The sequence below is a fragment of the Rutidosis leptorrhynchoides genome, chromosome 5 (assembly GCF_046630445.1).
Source record: "Rutidosis leptorrhynchoides isolate AG116_Rl617_1_P2 chromosome 5, CSIRO_AGI_Rlap_v1, whole genome shotgun sequence".
In the NCBI taxonomy this organism is placed as follows: domain Eukaryota; kingdom Viridiplantae; phylum Streptophyta; class Magnoliopsida; order Asterales; family Asteraceae; genus Rutidosis; species Rutidosis leptorrhynchoides.
Window position 1 is genome coordinate 440,422,889 of NC_092337.1, and position 21,471 is coordinate 440,444,359.

Genomic DNA, 21,471 nt, shown 5'->3' on the forward strand with positions numbered 1-21,471 from the left:
AAATTACCATTTTAAGAAAAATTCGGTGTTGTTTATTTGGTTGTTTGTGTGTTAGTGTAATCGGTGGTATTACTGAGTTCATATATTATATAGCTTTAGCCTTTTCGGTTAGGTTATTAGGTTTGTTCCTTATTTATTATATTTAATTATTATTTTACTGTTATATTTTATTTTATTGGCTCTATTAATCGAGTTAACAACAAACGTCGATATTGGCGACTTAACTGTCACTTAGAATCTAAACTGAGCTTTAGACAGGTTTAAAACTCATAGAAATTTTATTTTACCATTTTCATTGCGTCTCACACTTTTTTTCTTTTTCTGTTTTTTTAACTTATTTATTTGCCGAAAGTTCATTCAGAAGCAATATCTATATTCATAGAACATTTAGAGGGAGGACTTTCTCTACTGTTGAGGTGTTCCACTCTGGGTGGATAAATGACTTTTCTTTAATCTATAATAGGGGAAGCGTTGTCTACATCTTGCCTCTTCTATACTCCCACTTATGCGAGATTGAGTTTTATTGTTGTTGTTGCTGCTGTATTAATACATAAAAATAACATGACTAGTCAAGTTATTGGGGATAATCCTAACCCTTCTTTTTTATTTCCATGTTTAACTAATTTTCACCATGTTAATGAGGTAGTTAATGTATGTTGTATAGTTTGGATTTAGCTAGTTTTGGATTTCTTTATGTCGGTTGTACTTGTTGATCTTCGAATCCGTTAATAATGTTATTATGTTCTTCAGGAAAAAAAAAAAGTGATTGCAAATTTAACATTTAAATAAAGAAGTTTTGTAATGTCATCGAATAAATATGCATAATCAAACATATACATACAAATATTAACAATATAGTAAAACTGTTGAAAATAAATTTTTGAAAAATAAATAATTATTTTCTATCCAAACAACTTAAACATGTCCGAATTTATTTATGTGATTAGAAAAGTTCTCACTTGAGAACTTTTCCGGATCCACAAATACTATTAGAAAAAGTGATATGTGGTCAAAATTTTAATATATAGTAGTTAGTAGTTAGATGTATTTGAAAATTTTAATTATATAATTATAATTATAATTACTATAGTAAGTTGTTTTTTTTACATCAGTTTTGGATCACTCGAGGGACTAAATCACTTGCGCGTTCATCTCCCGTATTTGCATAACCCGCTCCAACTACTGGCTCGGAGAAAACCCGGGCCAATCCGATGTAACACCCCAGCTTAACATGACCACAATATTGTCTGCTTTGCCCGCAGGCGCACGGCTTTTTCTTGGTGACCACACACGAGAAGCACTTTCCCAGGAGGTCACCCATCCTGATAGTGCTCTCGCCCGAGCACGCTTAACCACAACGTACTCACACTTCTACTCAGCCTGTGATCCCAAAACGCGTTGTGTCATTTAAGCGTGAGTATTACCTTATAATCCCATGATCACTCATGTCTGTGGGAGATGTGGGATTTGCCTAGGGTGTTACATCCGAGAGGATGGCCGGTAAAACCCTCCTCCCTGCTGCTCCCGCACTAAACGAAAGACGACCTTGATGGATACTTCAGGTCAGGGATAACACTGAGTGTAATGTTACAGTCAAGCGGAGTCAAACTCCACTAAGAAAAGCAGACAACTATCAGTTAAGCTACAATACTCTATGTTATTGTAAGTTGTTTAATTATTATTATTATTTTATTATAGCCTTTAAAGTAATGTCTTAAATCTTTTTATGTATGTATAATTAATATTACATCAAGCTACTGGTGATTTGGTTATTAAAGTTAGTTATTATCACAAAGAACAATAAAACAATGCATATCTTAATATCTTAAAGTTAGCATTAAAGACTACAGATAAAGAAAATTCTAGTTATGATTATCGAATCATTAAAATTAAATTGTAATTTTGTATTTTTAAAATGAATGACTATAAAATTTCAATCCATTTATTACTCTGGAAAGGGAATTTTAAATGAATGTTTCATATAACCATAAAATCAGCCTAACTTTTTCTTTTTATAGAAAAAAACAAAAATATAAATTAGAAGCGATTCAAAGATTAATTAGGTTTTAACTGTGACATATCTAAGTTTGTTAGTATTTATTCACCGATTCATATGAGACAGCCAGATTGGGATAATTAACCTACAACTAATTACAACAACAATGAACAAACAACTAACAAGTGAAATGATCACATAATACTAACCAACAACTTTTGTTATTGATGATTAATCAGTGAAATTATCACATAGTAACAACAAACAACTTATGTTATTGATGATTAATGCCAAACAGAATGGTCACAACTAAGTAACCATTCCAACATTACAATTTACAATGCATATAATTAAAACATATACAAATGGAAAAGGCAAATAAACCCATTAATTCAAGACACTTAAAAACTGAAATGTCCAAAAGTGATAAACATAAATACAGTCCAACATGAAGCAACAGTAGCATGATTAAGAACCAACCAAGGTTTGTTTACATTCACATAAGAATTTAATTCTTTGATAACAATCCTGAATCTTGAAGCTTCGAGAGCGCCTTCTCAAACTGGCCCCACCTTTGTTCCATGGTCCCACTGTAACCAACAGACATCCGAACCAAACCAGGTGAAATACCGGCCAATGCCTGCTCCTCTTCGTTCAATTCACTACTCGTGCTACTACCCGAACAAGACATAAGGGTCTCATAGTAGCCCAAACTAACCGCCATGAGCCCAAATTGAGTCTGGTTCTGCAAGAGGTTCATCAGCTTATTAGCCCTAGCTTCAGTTCCCATGTCCAAACATAGCATCCCACCATAGCCATAGTCCTTGTTTGCAATGGACTTTAAAAGTTCGTGATCCGGGTGGTCTTCTAGGCCCGGATAGATGACCTTGAGTCCCATTTTCTTCATTCTTTGCGCATAAACCAAAGCCCGATGACAATGCTCTTTGACCCGGAGGCCCAAATGTGGGATCCTTTCGGACAACTCGAACGCAACTTTGGCATTCATTGTTGGGCCTAGTAACATCAGGGCCCCTTGGTGAAGGTCCATAAGTGAGTTCACAAGACTAGCTGGTCCACAAACAGCCCCTGTGATACAAGAGTAACATTCCATTTAAATATGACAGAATATACTCTTTGATTGCCTGATAGAATCACGACATCAGAATTTCATTATTTTTATCATTAAGTTCCAAATATACTTTTTCTATTTAGTATATTTAAATAATAATTTTGTACACATACATATAAAGCTGCACAGAATAGGACAGACTCCTCACATGGAACTTCAAATCAATATGAAGTCATTTTCCTAATTTGGCTGTATGTAATTATGTAAGCATCATCTACCCATACCCATTTGTGATATGACTCATGACTCATGAGAGACACCAAAAATAAAAGTGCACTTACATGTAGTTTACATGTGACATGTGATACCTATTATTATGGAAGAACACTGCTTAATAGTCACATGAACTCTGCTTCTTCTTTGCCCAATCGCCCAAAAAAAAAAAAAAAAACTTGGTTAAAAGTAATTGTCCTATGATAGGGGGATTGCCACCCCCCACTTTCTTCCCCTTTTAACCACAAGAACATTTTTTTAAAGGAAATAGAACACAAAGAAAAATAACATCTACACTGTGAATAATTTAGGCCCAAATAATGCTTCGTCCATGTAAAGCTTAAGAATTACTAGGACATCTACCATATCTCTGAATTTCCAACTTCAAAAATGTAAAAAGGAAAATTACTTAAGCATCTCTAAACATCAAAAACCATTTGTTTTACACCGATATGCTCAAAATAACAAATTCCAAACACCTTGGACTGACTAATTAATAATTTATTCATTTAAGATTACCAATAAACTATATTATTCGAAATATTTAGGATGGATAGTCATGCGTCATATTTGAAGTATTCTTTACTAGATTCTAGAAATTTTCTCCAAATATGAAACATGATCGACGAAAATATTTTAACTCTAAACTTCAAATTTGAAAGAAAATGTGTTTTTATAGCATAAAATTGGATACGACCTTAAGTGAATCATAAGTACATGTAACCAAAATCACAATGTCACAACATATACTGACATGTGAATCTTTTCCTATAGGTATGTTTGGCAAAACTAGCCGATGGCTTTTAACTTTTAGCTAGTAGCTTTTGGTTTTTTAAATATATATGGGTGTTTGGGAGAGGAGGTGAATCTGTTATTTAAATAGTAAAATGACAAAAAACTAGAAGCTAAAAGCTAAACGCTACTTCTAGTAGCTTTTAGCTTTTTCCATCAGTCTAAAAGCTTTAAACTCGTTTAATCAAACGGGACTTTTTATTAAATAGGAATTTTTTCATAGAAGCTAAAAGTTAAAAGCTTCAAAAAGCTCATAAAAGCTGTGCGCCAAACATAGCATGTATGTGCAACTTAACAATATGACCAAACAAATTTAATATATGTCCTAAAATTTTGATCAATCGGTGAAGTTTGATTGAGAACGTTCTGGATTATCAATTATCAATCTTTTATCTATATGTTTGGCACGGAGCTTTTATGAGCTAACTTTTACGAAAACTCTCATATTTAATTAAAAACTTTGTTTGGTTAAATGAGTTTAAACTTTTAGACAGGGGTGAAAACTAACAGCTAAAAACTAATAAAATTAGCATTTAGCTTTTAGCTTCTAGTTTTGTTATTTCATTCTTTATTTAATAGATTCGGCTACTCTACCGAACATCAAAATATATATTAAAATCTAAAATCTAACAGATATCAGCTTGATATCTCCCAATTAAAAGATAAAAGTTACCGGCTAATTTTGACAAACATATCCATCATCGATCTATTATCTAAAATAAGAATAAGAATTCTCTTGGCACTTCTAAGTAGCTTTGCAACTAAAAGAAAAAACTAATGCCGTCAATTAATTTTTAAGAATTTCATAATTAATAAGTAATAATTAATACTAATATCAATAATTAATATTAATATTACTAGTTAATAATTAATAATTAATAACTAAATTAAAATGCAAGATCTTTTCGATAATAAGCAATAATGATACATTGATTGATACATTAAAATTCTACCATAATCATGTTCAAAATCAAAATTTGATAAATATGATTATAACCACAAACTATTAACAGTTACTATCATATAATAACACGCGTAAGAAATCAAGATAAGCACAGCCAAAAAAAAAATCATACCAGCAATTATGTCGGCCCCACCACTAATATACTTCGAGATACTATGAACCACCACGTCAGCACCAAGCCTCGCTGGCGAAACAACCATGGGAGCAAACGTATTATCAACAACAACAGTCACACCTTTCTCATGAGCAATCCTCGAAAGTTCCGGAATATTCGCTACCGTCAGTGTCGGATTCGACATCGACTCAAAATACAACACTTTTGTACGTCCTTCAACTATCGCTTCACTCACTTTCACTAGATCTCGAATATCAACAAACGACGTCGTTATGTTGGATGACCTTGGGAGAAAGTGGGTTAAAAGCGCGTGAGTTCCACCGTACAGGGTTTGTGACGCAACTATTTGATCACCGCTACTAACTAACTGTAACAGAACTGATGAGATTGCTGACATCCCACTTGCCGTACAGTATGCCGCTTCAGTTCCTTCTAGCGCCGCCATCTGTCGTCCGAGGTTTAGTACTGTCGGATTGAAATGTCGGCTGTAGATGAAAAAATCACGATCCGCCCCTAACTCACCTGATCCAAACAAAGTAATAATTTTAAACAAAAAAAGTATGACAACTTATATATATATTTAATTTAATGCGACGGTTATAAAATTGTACAATAGCAATAATATTTAATGAAAAAATGGTGAGTACCAGCAAACATGCGGCCGAGGGTTTCGGGTTCCATGACCGTGAAAGTGGCGGAAGCTTCGATGGACATATTAACGCCGCCGTGTTCGCCAAATTCATGGCGAGCATTGGCTAAAGCGGAAACGGGGTCCACCCAAGTTGATTTGGTAGTTGGGGGTTGTTTTTTGGCGACGAAATCGTCGTTGTTGTTGTTATCGTCGGGAACTAACCGTTTTTTTGAAGGAGAGGAAAGGGTGGTGTTGTTTTGGATAGTTTCCGCCATTGAAAGAAATTGATTAGAGGATTGAGGAGGTGAATTTTGGTGATGAAAGAATGTGGAATGAAGGGATGGTTTTATAGGGGATTTGTGAGTGTGCTTTATTTTTTTGGTTTGAATGTAAAATGTTATTGAATGGTATACAGTTGGTCACGTTTTAAATTTGTTTCTCCAAATATGTTACAAAATGTGACACTATTTTCGACTTTGAAAAAAATAATGTTAGCACTGAAAACGAAACAATCACATGAGACACACGGAGAAGTATCAATCAGATAGGGAAACAAACACGTTAAGCTCTTGTCACTAAAGTTTTATTTTTTTCATCATAACCCTTAAAGTTATGATATAGTTTCATTTAGGTCTCAGTTAATGGATTGAGTTAACGGCAGTTAACCATGAGGACCTAAATGAAACCATATCATTATTTTAAGGGTTAGGATGAAACAAAAATACTTTAGGGACAAAGATGAAACAAAAATACTTTAAGGACAAGGATGAAACAAAAATACTTTAGGGACCAGGGGCGTAATTAAGTCAAGCGAGAACGACATTTTAGGGAAATAAATAACAATTACACCGTACTTACTTATATACGTGGATGTCAACCGTAAAGGTGCATAATTGGTATTTGGTTTGTTAGAAATTTAATTCTACCATTTCCATGACGTCTAATTTTTATTTTTTTATATTTATTTTGTTTAATTTATTATTTTATTATTTTTTTGGCCGAAGGTCCTCAAGGAAGCAATCTCTCTACCCTGAAATAGAGAAATTGCTTCCGTGAGGAACTCCGGCCAAAAAAGAATAAAATAAAATAAATATAAATAAATGAATAAAATAAGATAAAAATAAAAACAAGACGCCAAAAAATGATAGAATCAAATTTTCATGAGTTTTTAAGCATGCCTGAGATTCAATCTAGGCTCTAAGCAACGATCAAATCGCCAATAAATCGACACTTGTTATTGCCTCAAATAATAGACACGAAAGACATTGACAAAAAGAACTTAAAAAGCATGCCAGGTGGGAATTGTTGCGCAAGCAAAGAGCCAACCACTTGTAACATACCAAACACCACTCATGCACCTTTACGGTTGACATCCCCGTATATAAGTAAGTACGGAATAATTGTTATTTATTTCCCCAAAATGTCGTTCCCGCTTGACTTAATTACGCCGTTGGTCTTTAAAGTTTTACCTTTTTTTCAACATTGTCTCTAAAGTATTTTTGTTTCATCCTTGTCCCTAAATTATTTTTGTATAATCCTTGTCCCTAAAATATTTTTGTTTCATCCTAACCCTTAAAGTAATGATATGGTTACATTTTGGTCCTCATGGTTAACTGCCGTTAACTCAATCCTTTAACTGGGGACTTAAATGAAACCATATCATAACTTTAAGGGTTAGGATGAAACAAAAGTACTTTAAGGACAAGGATGAAAAAAAGATAAAACTTTAAGGACCAAGGGCTTAATTAAGTCCTCAGTTTAAAATAATAGTAACTAGCCCGGTTCGGCCCGCGCAATGCGGCCGGATCTTCCGTTTTGAACGTAGTTAGTCTCGTTTTGTTCCAAAAATTATTTCAAGTTTAATGGTGACGAGTAGGAAGATAAGGAGCATTGAAGTTTATGGTGAGTTTTGTTTATTTAATTAAATAAAAAATTAAATATACATTTAAAATTCTAGAAGTTTACGGATTATACCTCTGGGAAATTGCATTTGTAGAATTCTTAAGGGGGTTAGGTGTAATTTTGTAGTGTGAAAGCAAAAGGTGGGACGACATTTTTTTTTTCAGGGGACGACATCAAATCCCATTCCTTTTAGTATATGTATATTTTGTTCCAAAAATTATTTCAAGTTTAATGGTGGTAGCGGTGAGAATTAACTCGCGTCGAGTAGGAAGATAAGGAGCGTTGAAGTTTATGGTGAGTTTTGTTTATGTAATTAAATAAAAAATTAAATATATATTTAAAATTCTAGAAGTTTACGGATTTCATAACCCTGGGAAATTGCATTTGTTGAATTCTTGAGGGGGGTTAGGTGTATTTTTGTAGTATGAAAGCAAAAGGTGGGACGATTTTTTTTTTTCTTCAGGGGGCGACATCAAATTCCATGCGTGTTAGTATATGTGTAAATAAATAAATAAATAAATAAATTCCACCAAAGAGCCAATGGCTTGGCGGTATCGAGGTCACCCTTACAACCTTGAGGTTGAGGGTTCGAGTCCTGCTTAGGACAATTCGTGGTGTATATATTCGAGCTAGATTTAAGTGGGTGTGTGAGTTTGCCTTTCAAAAAAAAAAAAATAATAAATAAATTCCATTCCTATATATAATAATAATTCCTTTACTAATTATGATTTTTACCAATTAAATAGTCTCGTATCATATATGCTCGTTAATTTTTAAAGCAACGCGCTCAGAGAACCTGATTATTCGAGATTTACCTTTTATGAGAGAGTCAATGTATTCGTTTGAATAATAAATAAATAAATAAATAAATAAATAAATAAATACGGAGTAGTTTATATGTTTCGTACCCAATTGAAAGGCGCTTGAGCTTATCAAGTCTTCAAAATGATAAGTACATCTCACCTAAACAAAATTCCGTCGTGTGATTGATATACTTCATTCAAAAATTACTACTATCTCATTTTAATTTTAAAGTATTTAATTTTCAGCTTTAAAATCTCTAACGCTGCATATTTGAGATTTTTTTTTAATGGAAAGGAAAGAAAATAGACGGATTAAAAAATAATATTGATTCTCTAGTTTTTTTTTTTTAGCGGAAAGGAGAAAAGAGTAGATGATTAGAAAGGATAGTACATTAATATTTTGTTAACAACACTTTCCGTTCATATTTGGATTAATTGGAAAGGATAGTAAAACACTCTCATCCACTTTCTTTTCCATTTCTTTCTGCTGAAAAAAACTTGAGAATACAGCGTTAAGTGACGAGCCTCCGAGCGACGAGATCCGTAACCGGATAAATTGCGCACATTGGCGCCCCTTTAGGTCAAGAACTCATTTTTAATTCGATCTTAGACGTTACCAAGATTCGAACTTGAATCTCCTGTTTCGCAGGGAACTCGGTAGCCACTCGGCTATGCCCAAGTAGTTAATTACTTATGTTTATGTGAAATAATATTTGATTAAACTTGTATAAATTGATTGAGTTTTAAATGTGTTTCATTGGTATTCTTCTTCCGTCTTAATTTCATAGTCGCATTTTGCTTTTTCAATTCTTTCTTAACCAATTTGACTTAAACTATTTTAGTTTGTGTTATGTATTATTTGATGAAACTTATATGAATATATTGAAATTTACACGAATTCTCATTTATATAAACTTTATTAAATAATATATAACAGAAACGTCAATTTTTAACTTTTTTACTTTCCAATTAGGTTTATTGAACCTTTGAAGATGACTTTCCGATATCACTTTCCTTTTTGACTTTTCAATTAGTTTTATTGAACCATTAAACATGACTTTTCGATATGACTTTCCTTTTTTAACTTTCCAATTAGTTTTATTAAAATTTTTAACAACACTTTCCAATATGACTTTCTTTTTTTACTTTTCAATTTGTTTCTTAAACCTTTGAACTTACTTTCCGATCTGACTTTCCAATATGACTTTCTTTTTTTACTTTTCAATTTGTTTCTTAAACCTTTGAACATACTTTCCGATCTGACTTTCCTTTTTGACTTTCCAAATAGTTTTCTTGAACCTTTGAACATGACTTTTCGATCTGACTTTTCTTTTTAATTTTCAATTAGTTTTCGTGAACCTTTGTTGATCCGTTACAAATAATATATAATCAACGTTATTTGTAAGGATGTCGATTACTTGGTTTTGTATTGAATAAGTGACATAAACCAGAGGACTAAATAACAGTACACAATATGTATTCTTGCTATGTAGCAACAAACAAAAGAATCAGAGTGCGGATAAAATAACATAAGATAAAAGGTTGTTTCTTTTCTCTCTTACGATTACAATTTTTATGAAGTAAGACTAGAGGCCTATCCCTTCTTTGATTACATGTGGGTATTTATAGAAAACCAACCAAACAAATCCTAGCTAGGACTCCTAATAAGGTTAGGAGTCTTTTATTTATTACTTTAATAATAAGTAATACGTATTTGAATCTGAATCCAATCCATATTATATTTGAATTTGCATCCAACTCATATTCTTTGTTTCTCGAATTCGGGTACGGATCATTTGAACATGACTTTCCGATCCGACTTTCCTTTTTGACTATCCTATTAATTTTCTAAAACCTTTGAACATGACTTTCTGATATGACTTTCCTTTTTGACTATTCAATTAGTTTTCTTGAATCCTTGAACATGACTTTCCAATCCGACTTTTCTTTTTGACTTTCCAAATAGTTTTCTTAAACCTTTGAACATGACTTTCCGATATGACTTTCATTTTTTACTTTCAAATTTGTTTTCATGAAATTTTTAACATGACTTTTCGATATGACCTTCCTTTTTTGACTTTCTATTAGTTTTCTTGAACCTTTGAACATGACTTTTCGATCTGACTTTCCTCTTTTATTTTTCAATTAGTTTTCTTGAACCTTTGAACATTACTTTCCAATCTGACTTTCCTTTTAGACTTTCCAATTAGTTTTCGTGAACCTTTGAACATGAATTTTCGATCCGAATTTCCTGTTTGACTTTCCTATTAGTTTTCTTGAACCGTTGAACATGAGTTTCCGATCTAACTTTCCTTTTTGTCTTTCCAATTACTTTTCTTGAACATTTGAATATGACTTTCCAATTTAATTTTCCTTTTTGACCTTCCGATTAGTTTCCTTAAACCTCTGAACATGAGTTTCTTTTTAACTTTCCAATTAGTTTTCTTGAACCTTTAAACATGACTTTCTAATCTGACTTTCCTTTTTGTCTTTTCAATTAGTTTTCTTGAACCTTTGAACATGACTTTCAGATCTGACTTTCCTTTTTGACTTTCCAATTAGTTTTCTTGAGCATTTAAACATGACTTTCCAATCTGGATTTCTTTTTTTACTTTCCAATTAGTTTTCCTTGAAACTTTGAACATGACTTTCCGACCTGTCTGTAATTGAAGCGACCCGTCCTAATCTATATGGACAAATACAATAACATATGATTTCATTGCGAGGTATTTGACCTCTATATGATACATTTAACAAACATTGCATTCGTTTTTAAATGAAAAACTTCCCTTACATCGAAAGTTGACAGATATGCATATCCTTTCATAATATATCCAGACTATAAATGATTTAATATTAATCTTGATGAACTCAACGACTCGAATGCAACGTCTTTTGAAATATGTCATGAATGACTCCAAGTAATATCTCTAAAATGAGCAAATGCACAGCGGAAGATTTCTTTCATACCTGAGAATAAACATGCTTTAAAGTGTCAACCAAAATGTTGGTGAGTTCATTAGTTTAACATAAACATTCATTTTCATCATTTTAATAGACCACAAGATTTTCATTTTACATAAACATCCATCTCATATCAGGCATTTCGCAAACTGCATAGAGATAAAAATCATTCATATGTTGAACACCTGGTAACCGGCATTAACAAGATGCATATAGAATATCTCCATCATTCTGGGACACCCATCGGATATGATAATTTCAAAGTACTAAAGCATTCCAAATTCCAGAATGGGGTTTGTTAGGCCCATAGATCTATCTTTAGGATTCGCGTCAATTAGGGGCCAGTTCCCTAATTCTTAGATTACCAGGCTAAAAGGGCCTATTCGATTTCGATCCATTCAACCATATAATGTAGTTTCGATTACTTGTGTCTATTTCGTCAAACATTTGTAAAAGCGCATGTATTCTCAGTCCCAAAAATATATATTGCAAAAGCATTTAAAAAGGGAGCAAATGAAACTCACTATACTGTATTTCGTAGTAATTATGCATATGACGTCACTGAACAAGTGCAGGGTTGGCCTCGGATTCACGACCCTAAATCATATATATATATATATATATATATATATATATATATATATATATATATATATATATATATATATATATATATATATATATATATATATATATATATTAATACATATAATAACAATTAAACAAGTTTTATGTATTAATATTAATATACTTTATAATTTGTATGCTATATTAATAAATAGTTTAATTATAACTATTTTATATATATTTTAGGTAATTATATATATGATTATATTAAAATGTATTTATCTATTATATATAACTTAATTAATATTTTATAATGATAACATTTTATTTAAATCAATATGTAATATTAGTGTAGTTAGGATATATGTAAAAATATATTTTTATATAAATACCATTTGTTTATTATAATATTACTAAATCAATGATAATAATAATAAAATAATGATAATTATAATAAAAATGATAAATTTAATAAAATAATAATTTTAATAATAATACTAATTTTGATAATAATAATAATAATAAAAATGGTAATTTTAATAATAATGTTAATTTTAATAAAATTAATAATTTTTCTAATAATGATACTCCTAATAATACTAATAATGATAGTTTTAATTATAATAAAATAATAATTTAAATAAAAATAATAATTTTTAATAATCATGATAATAATAATGATTATATCCCTAATAATGATAATATTAATAATAGTAATACTTATATTAATAATAATGATGTGATAATAATAATAATGTTAATATTCATAATGATAATTCTAACCCTAATGATAATAATGTTAATAATAATAATAATGCTTCTTAATGATATTACTTGTAATTATAATAATATTTGTAATAATAATAATAATAATCATAATTGTAATTATAATCATGATAATAATAAATGATAACTAATAACTAATACTAATAATAATAATAATAATAATAATAATAATAATAATAATAATAATAATAATAATAATAATAATAATAATAATAATAATAATAATAATAATAATAATAATAAGAATAAGAATAAGAATATATACCATCATAATCATCATCGAACTCGGATCATCATCATCCTCATGTTCGTATATCATCATCAACATACATATTATCATTATCATCCGTATCATCAACATCGTGATCTTTTAACATCATAACCATCATCATCTATATCCATTGTGTCATCCATCATCTTTATGATCACTCACGATCACATCATCATCATCATCATCATGATCATTGTATCATCATCAACATCTCATCTTTATCTTCATTCTCATATCATATCTCGTTCATATCATCATCATCATGCTCATAACATGATGGTTTCATCTCTTTCATTTCATCATCACCATCCCTCGTCTTCTTCGTTTTATTCATTATCATCTTCCTTGCTCACCATATCATCGTACGTAATCATCATCATCTTTATCTATCATTACCGTAATCATCGTCACACTCGTTACTATCTCATCATCATCTTAATTCACAGAATCATCATAATTACATCATCTTCATCGAATCACAGGACAGTGTTAATGAATAACGAGTAGCAAGGGTGGGTCTGGGTTTTCGGTGGTCCAAGAGGAATAACATGGCAGCCCACTAGTGCAAATGAATTTCTTTGGCCCAACATAACTTTGCAACACAGCCCAATAGTAGAAATGATCCATATCATCAATTGGAACAAGGTCCACACTTCTTAAACTTAGGATACGAAATAGAAAATAGAAGCCGTCATTATCTAATTATATCCGTCCCCATCATCACTTTAATATCATCATTACTTGTTTAATTTAATAGAAATAATAGTGGTTATGTACTGTAATGGAACTAGTAGGAACGAAAGAAATAAAGGAGAAAAGAAGAAACAGAAAACGAAGAGAGAATAACTGTAACGACCCGGCTTTTTTGACTTGCTTTTATGCCTTGTATTTTTGCGAAACTGCGTATTTGTGCGCACTGTGTTACTTTATTACTCCGGAACCTTAGCACACGTGTTTTATATTCATATATACTTTAAAACGTGCCTTGGTGTATGTAGAATGCTTAACTTGTCCACCGGATGCTTTATAACCATTGATGTTACTTGCCGTTACGAATAAACCACGGACTGCGCACACGTTTGACTTTTGTCAGAACCGGAATATTTGGACAGCGAAATATTAATTATTATATTATAATAATAATTACTTGGGCCTTTGGATGCTTAATTTTATTTATTTAATTGCTAAAGCCCAATAGTTAGTCTTGTTAGACTTTCTACCTTGTTGGGCTCAAGCCCACCCTACTCTAGCTAGTGACCCAATTAATTAGCTCAAGTATTATTACTAGTGACCCATAATAATAAATAAATAAATAAATTAATTAATTAATGAGTCATACTAGCATAATGGATATGGATTATCTATTTGTCACACGGGATTCTAGCATTAGTACACACGTTAGACAACCATTATCCATAAAGCAAAGTTGTGTCTCCCTCCCCCTCCCCTCAAAATCACAGCCACCATAGGTGCCATGTCACCAATCCATGTCAATCCCATTTGCTTATAAATACTAGCCATTTACCTCCCATTTTACACTTGCTCTCATTTTGGTTTTCACACACACTTGATTCTTTCTTTCTTTCCTCTCTAGTTCTTCTTGTAAGTCTTCTTTTTCTTCTTCTTTTCCTTTCAATTTCGTGGTCATCATCATCATATTATGGAGATCAAAGTTCCTTTTAGCTTTGATCTTGCTTATATCTTGTTGATTCAAGCATGAATCTTTCAAGAACATGGAAGATTCAAGCTTTCTAGCTTGAATCTTCACCAACTTTGTAGATTCATATTTCTTTTACTTTAACCTTGTTATTTTATGATAAAGATTCAAACTTTTGTTTGTAATCTTCATGCATCTTCAAGATCCAAGCTTTGTGCTTCAAGATCTTCAAGAACAATTAAGATGCAAGCTTTCTAGCTTGAATCTTCATATCTTTTTGTTAGATTTAAGTTCTTTTTGCTTTGAACTTGTTATTTTGTTGAAAAGATTCAAACTTTTGTTTGTAATCTTCATGTATCTTCAAGATCCAAGCTTTATGCTTCAAGATCTTCAAGAACACTTAAAGGTTCAAGCTTTCTAGCTTTGTAACCTTGTAACTTGTGTGAAATGGATCCAAGCTCTCTAGCTTAGGGTTCCATCACCTCTTTTGACTTGGATTGTGCTTATACTTTTTGAATTGGTGTAAAGTTTGTAGCTTTAGTTGTTATTGTGACTTGTATTTGTGTTAAGACTAAGGATATGATGTAACCTTGGTTCATCATCCATCTAAGACTCATGAATGAGTTGTGTTCTTACTTGGTCTTAACATATTGTGTATTGATGGTGAATTCTTAGTCAAGGTGATGCTAAATCATCAACGAGTTGTACACTTGAAGCTACAAGCATCAATGATGAGAACCGTGATGAGCATCAAGTACTAAGAACCCCACCGAAGCACCTTAGACACTATTTTTATCAGACCACCTGGGCTACTGAAAATTTGATTTTCAGTTAGTTCGTTTTGAGTAGATGATTTTCCGTTTAGACCTCGTCTTAAACCGAGTTACGGTTTAGGATCTATGGCCTTCCGAAAGTCAATACTCCTTTGTAACGTTGTGCTGAAAATTCGGACCTACTCGCACTTAAACCATTGCCACGGTCAAACAAAGTCGAGTTTGTAACATCCCGCCTTTTTCCATTTACTTTTCCGTTTAACTATTTAAGTTCCGTTATATGTTTATAACACATCTCGATAATACGCGTTTGAATTATCTCGTTTAGGTAATTCCCGTACCCGTTTCCTAAGTTGAGGGACTAAAGTTGCCAAATGGAGAAAGAGATGACTAGGTCAACTAGTCAACTCTTTCCCCTCCATTCATTTGATCACCTCCCAAAATAATACTTCACCTTTTTCTCTCAAAACCCTCAAACCTTCAATCATCATCCAAATTCGTTCAAGAAGGATTCGATCAAAACAAATTGCATATTTGAACTCCTCGTGATCTCCTCTTCGTTTCCATACAAATTTCATCAATTTTGGGTAACTTTCTAAAATCACTAATTCTTGTGTTCTTGAGATTTTTAAGTTATAAGGTTGTTAATTAGTGTCTATGGCTCGAGTCTAGTTTGTTTATGTGATTTGTATGCTCGTTTTTGATATTTTGATGTAACTAGTTCATATTGAAAGAATGCTTGCTTAATCTTGAGTTTTAGGTGTTCATATGTTGTTGAATGATGAAAATTCATGTTTTAATTGTGTTCCTAATATCACTAGCTTCAAATTGGTATGTAGGTTGACATAGATTAGTTTCATATGCAAGATTGTTAAATTTGTGATTTTGAATTAGGGTTTGATGAGCTTTACATGAACTTTTGATGCGTCAAATGCTATGAGATATTGTTGTTAAGTGTTTTGTTGCAATGTGTGTTTGATTAACTTCGAAACGGCATAACATACATGTAAATTGGTTGCCCGAATCATAAAATGCGTTTTTGGAACTTAAACTTTGATTATGAATGTTTAATTACGATTTTTGGTTGTTGTAAGTGGAAGTTTGATTGATGAAATGTACTTAGTTGTATTCCTCGTCAAAATACCTTTCCAACGATATATAATAGGCATTATAAGTGTTTGCGGGTCAAGAGTTGGGTTGGAAAAGGTTTTGGCTCGTGCATACTTGGGAAAAACAGAAACAGACCTGCACAGAGGGTGGCGCGGCGCGCCCATACCCCGCGCGGCGCGCCAAATGGCCTGGCCAGAATTCTGTCCAACTTGGTCAATTTTTGAATAATGTTTGCTATACTACGGACCTCCGATTCACATGAAACTTGTTCTAACATGTTCATATATGATTAAAAACCTCAGAAAAATAGTTCGGAACCCGACCCGAACGTGTTGACTTTCGTTGACTTTGACCGACCAAAGTTTGACTTTTAATCAAACTTAACCAAATATTTGTGCAATCGTTCTAACATGTTTTTATACTTGTACCTTGCATGAAACATGACAATTTGATTCACATGCTATTATGATCGAGTCTTAACGAGCCATAGGACTAATTGAACATCCTTGACCTATCGTGTTTACCGTTATTGATACAACCTATTTGTTTAGGTCAAGACTAGCATTGTTCTTTGCACACGTTACTTGTCGAAGTACTTTTTGGTTCGTGCATACAAGGTGAGATCATAGTCCCACTTTTACTCTTTTAACTTACTTTTGGGATGAGAAAACATAAACGATACTTTTGAACTAAGTGAACACAAGTACGGGAAAACAACATTCTACATACGAGTTTAGAACGAAAATCCCCAATCCGATTATCATTAGTTACATCAGATGGTGTAAGCGAGAACTTATGTTATATGGCCATATGGGTTTGACAAACCCTCATTCAAACGGTTCGCTACCGTTTACGAATGAAATATATTTTCGGGAACAGTGTTGTTCTAGCACTAATTGATGGGGTATTCAACGGACGGAACGTTAAGCTTTGATAATTGGGTGCTCGTGAATATTAACTTTTAGAATGTACTATGGCTTTATCGATGTTGCAAATCTTGTGGTTCAACTTACTATTACTCATTTACTTATTTAAACCTATGATTTCACCAACGTTTTCGTTGACAGATTCTCTATGTTTTTCTCAGGTCCTTGAACTTAGGTGATACATGCTTCCGCTCATACTATTTGATACTTGCATTGGATGTCGAGTATACTTGCTTACGTGGAACGTCTTTTTGACTACTTTTAATCGTGTCGCACGTGTTTCATACAAACTTTAAACATTGTTATGTACTTGTTATGGAAACTACTTTGGTAAACTTTGAAACACCCTTATTTATGAAATGAATGCGACATACTTTTCGGTCAAACTTCGTTATAAAGACTTACGACCATGTAATGGGACCATACGTAGATGACGCCGTCATTTGACGATCTGTCGGGGTCGCTACAAGTGGTATCAGAGCTTTGGTTGTAGGGATTTAGAGTTCATTGGTGTCAACCCCGAGTCTTAGGGTACATTGGTGAGTCTAGACTACAACCGGCATATAGACTTGACATAGGAATTACTTGACAAATTGTGCATTTATACTCTAACTCTTCTACTCATATCTACTCTTATTCTATCTAAATCTTGCGTTATATAATTTAATTGACACGCCACCTTGACTATATGATGTAATGTCGAATGCACATATGAATTAGGGTAATATAATTCCCGGAAATTATATTACGGTGACTCATATGAACATACCGACATTATGCCATAAAGAATCTAAGGCGAGTCAAGGATAATTTCCTCTTTATCTTTATTCCATATCGCGGTTAGTATTATTTAGAATACTAACCAACGGTATTCTTTTGTTTTGAAGGAACAATGGCTCCTCGTCGTGTACGCCGCAATGAAACTCCCGAACAAGCTCTCGAACGGATGATAGCTACCGCCGTAGATGCGGCCATGGCCGGTCACTCTTCCAACAACAATAACAATAACAACAACCACAACAACAACAACAACAACAATGGGGCCGGTAACTCAAACGAGGGATGCTCCTACAAAGCTTTCATGGGGTGCAAACCTCACACTTATGATGGAACCGGTGGACCGGTTGTGCTTACTCGTTGGTTTGAACAAACCGAGGCCGTCTTTAGCATAAGCGGTTGTCGGGATCAAGACAAAGTCAAATACTCCACCCACACGTTCTCCGGTGTTGCTCTCACTTGGTGGAACACCTATGTTCAATCGGTGGGTACCGATGAAGCTCATGCCCTCTCTTGGGCCGATTTGAAGGAAAAGATGATTGTCGAATACTTTCCGCGCGAAGAAACCCGAAAGCTCGAGGAAGAACTAAGAGCTTTGAAAGCGGTCGGAAACGATCTTAAGGCTTATAATCAACGCTTCGCCGAACTATCCTTAATGTGTCCTAATCTTGTTAACCCCGAATCTCAAAGGATGGAGCTCTACATGCTCGGTCTTCCAAAAAGCATCAAACAAGGGGTGATGTCATCCAAACCCGCTACTCATCAAGCCGCTATGAACATGGCTCGTCAATTAATCGAAACGGTTGACGAAATCGTAGTGCCGGCTCCTAAGGCCGAGGACAAGTCGGGTGGCAACAAAAGGAAATGGGAAGCCACTCCATCAACTAACTACAACAACAACACCTTCACCAAAAAGCCCTTCAACAACGACGGCAAGAAGGGTTATGTCGGAAACTTACCTTTGTGCAACAAGTGCCACAAACATCATTACGGCGAATGTAACAAGCTAATTTGTCACCGTTGCCAAGGAGTTGGTCATAGGGCCAACAATTGCACAAGCACCGCCCTCGTCGCTCGAAAGGGGCCCAATCCTCCAAAAACGGTCACTTGTTACGAATGTGGCCAAACGGGCCATTATAAGAACGAATGCCCGAAAAAGAAAACCAACCCCAACAACCGAGGCCGAGCCTTTAACATCAACACCGAGGAAGCCCGAGATGACAACGAACTAGTCACGGGTACGTTTCTTCTCAACAACTCTTATGTTACTTGCTTATTCGATTCGGGTGCCGATAAATGTTTTGTGTCCAAGACTTTAGCTCCTACCCTTTGCACTCCACCACACCCTTTAGATACTACTTATTCCATCGAAGTGGCCGACGGAAAACTCTTAAGTGCCGACACATACTACCGGGGGTGTACTTTGAAAATTTTGGGTAAGGAATTTGAAATTGACTTGATACCCATGGAACTAGGAAGCTTTGATATAATAATCGGTATGAATTGGTTAGTCAAAACGAAATCTCACATTCTTTGTGATCTTAACGCAATCCGAATTCCTATCGAGAATGGTGAACCTTTGATCGTCTATGGCGATAAGAGTTGCACCGGACTCAACCTCGTTTCGAGTATTAAAATTAGAAAACTACTCCGTAAGGGTTGTTTTGCGATCCTTGCTCACGTTAAGAAAGTCGAGTCCGATGAGAAGCACATCGATGATGTGCCAATTGTTAGTGACTATTCCGATGTATTTCCCGACGAATTGCCGGGTCTTCCGCCTCATCGACCGGTTGAATTCCAAATCGATCTTATTCCGGGAGCCGCACCCGTAGCGCGTGCACCATATAGACTCGCTCCATCTGAAATGCAAGAATTGCAAAGTCAAATCCAAGAACTACTTGATCGTGGTTTCATCCAACCTAGCCATTCACCTTGGGGCGCTCCGATTTTGTTTGTTAAAAAGAAAGACGGATCCCTACGAATGTGCATTGATTATCGTGAACTAAATAAATTGACGGTTAAGAACCGATATCCTCTTCCTCGCATCGATGACCTCTTTGATCAACTACAAGGGTCTTGTGTATATTCGAAAATCGATCTCCGCTCGGGTTATCATCAACTAAGGGTTAAAGGGGAAGATGTCTCCAAAACCGCTTTCCGGACTCGTTATGGTAGTTATGAATTCCTTGTCATGCCTTTCGGTCTCACTAACGCACCGGCGGTGTTCATGGATCTTATGAACCGCGTGTGCAAACCGTATCTCGATAAATTCGTTATTGTGTTCATTGATGACATATTGATCTATTCTAAAAATGAAGAAGAGCACGAACAACATCTCCGACTTGTGCTTGAACTTTTAAGACAAGAACAACTCTATGCCAAATTCTCCAAGTGTGAATTTTGGTTAAAGGAAGTTCAATTTCTTGGTCATGTTGTAAGTGACCAAGGTATTAAAGTCGATCCAACGAAAATCGAAGCCATTAGCAAATGGGAGACTCCTACTACTCCTACTCACATTCGTCAATTTTTGGGTCTCGCCGGGTACTATCGTAGATTCATCGAAAACTTCTCTTTGGTTGCACGTCCTCTAACCGCATTGACTCACAAGGGAAAGAAATTCATTTGGGCGACCGAACATGAATCCGCATTCCGAATCTTGAAAACGAAGCTAACCACCGCTCCTATTTTGTCACTTCCCGAAGGCAATGATGACTTTGTTGTATATTGTGATGCCTCGAAACATGGTTTTGGGTGTGTATTGATGCAACGAACGAAAGTCATTGCTTATGCTTCTCGACAACTCAAAATTCATGAACGAAACTATACGACACATGATCTCGAACTCGGAGCCGTTGTCTTTGCACTTAAAATGTGGAGACACTATCTTTATGGAACCAAGAGTACTATCTTTACCGACCACAAAAGCCTCCAACACATTTTCGATCAAAAGCAACTAAACATGAGACAACGAAGGTGGATTGAAACCTTAAACGATTACGATTGCGAGCTTCGTTACCATCCCGGGAAGGCAAATGTAGTAGCCGATGCTTTAAGTCGAAAAGAAAGAGCGGTGCCTCTTCGTGTCCGAGCCTTAA

The 21,471-nt window shown here is 34.0% G+C and overlaps 1 protein-coding gene across 1 annotated transcript; it reads right to left on the minus strand.

Annotated features, from left to right (window-relative positions):
- Positions 1-2,248: 2,248 nt before the first annotated feature.
- Positions 2,249-6,193, minus strand: LOC139846765 (methionine gamma-lyase-like). Its single transcript, XM_071836279.1, has 3 exons — positions 5,857-6,193; positions 5,207-5,731; positions 2,249-3,082 (listed from the first exon to the last, which is right to left on the minus strand). Exons 1-3 carry the CDS (start codon positions 6,113-6,115, stop codon positions 2,505-2,507), a joined length of 1,362 nt encoding a protein of 453 aa, XP_071692380.1. The 5' UTR covers positions 6,116-6,193; the 3' UTR covers positions 2,249-2,504.
- Between the last annotated feature and the right edge of the window lie 15,278 nt (positions 6,194-21,471).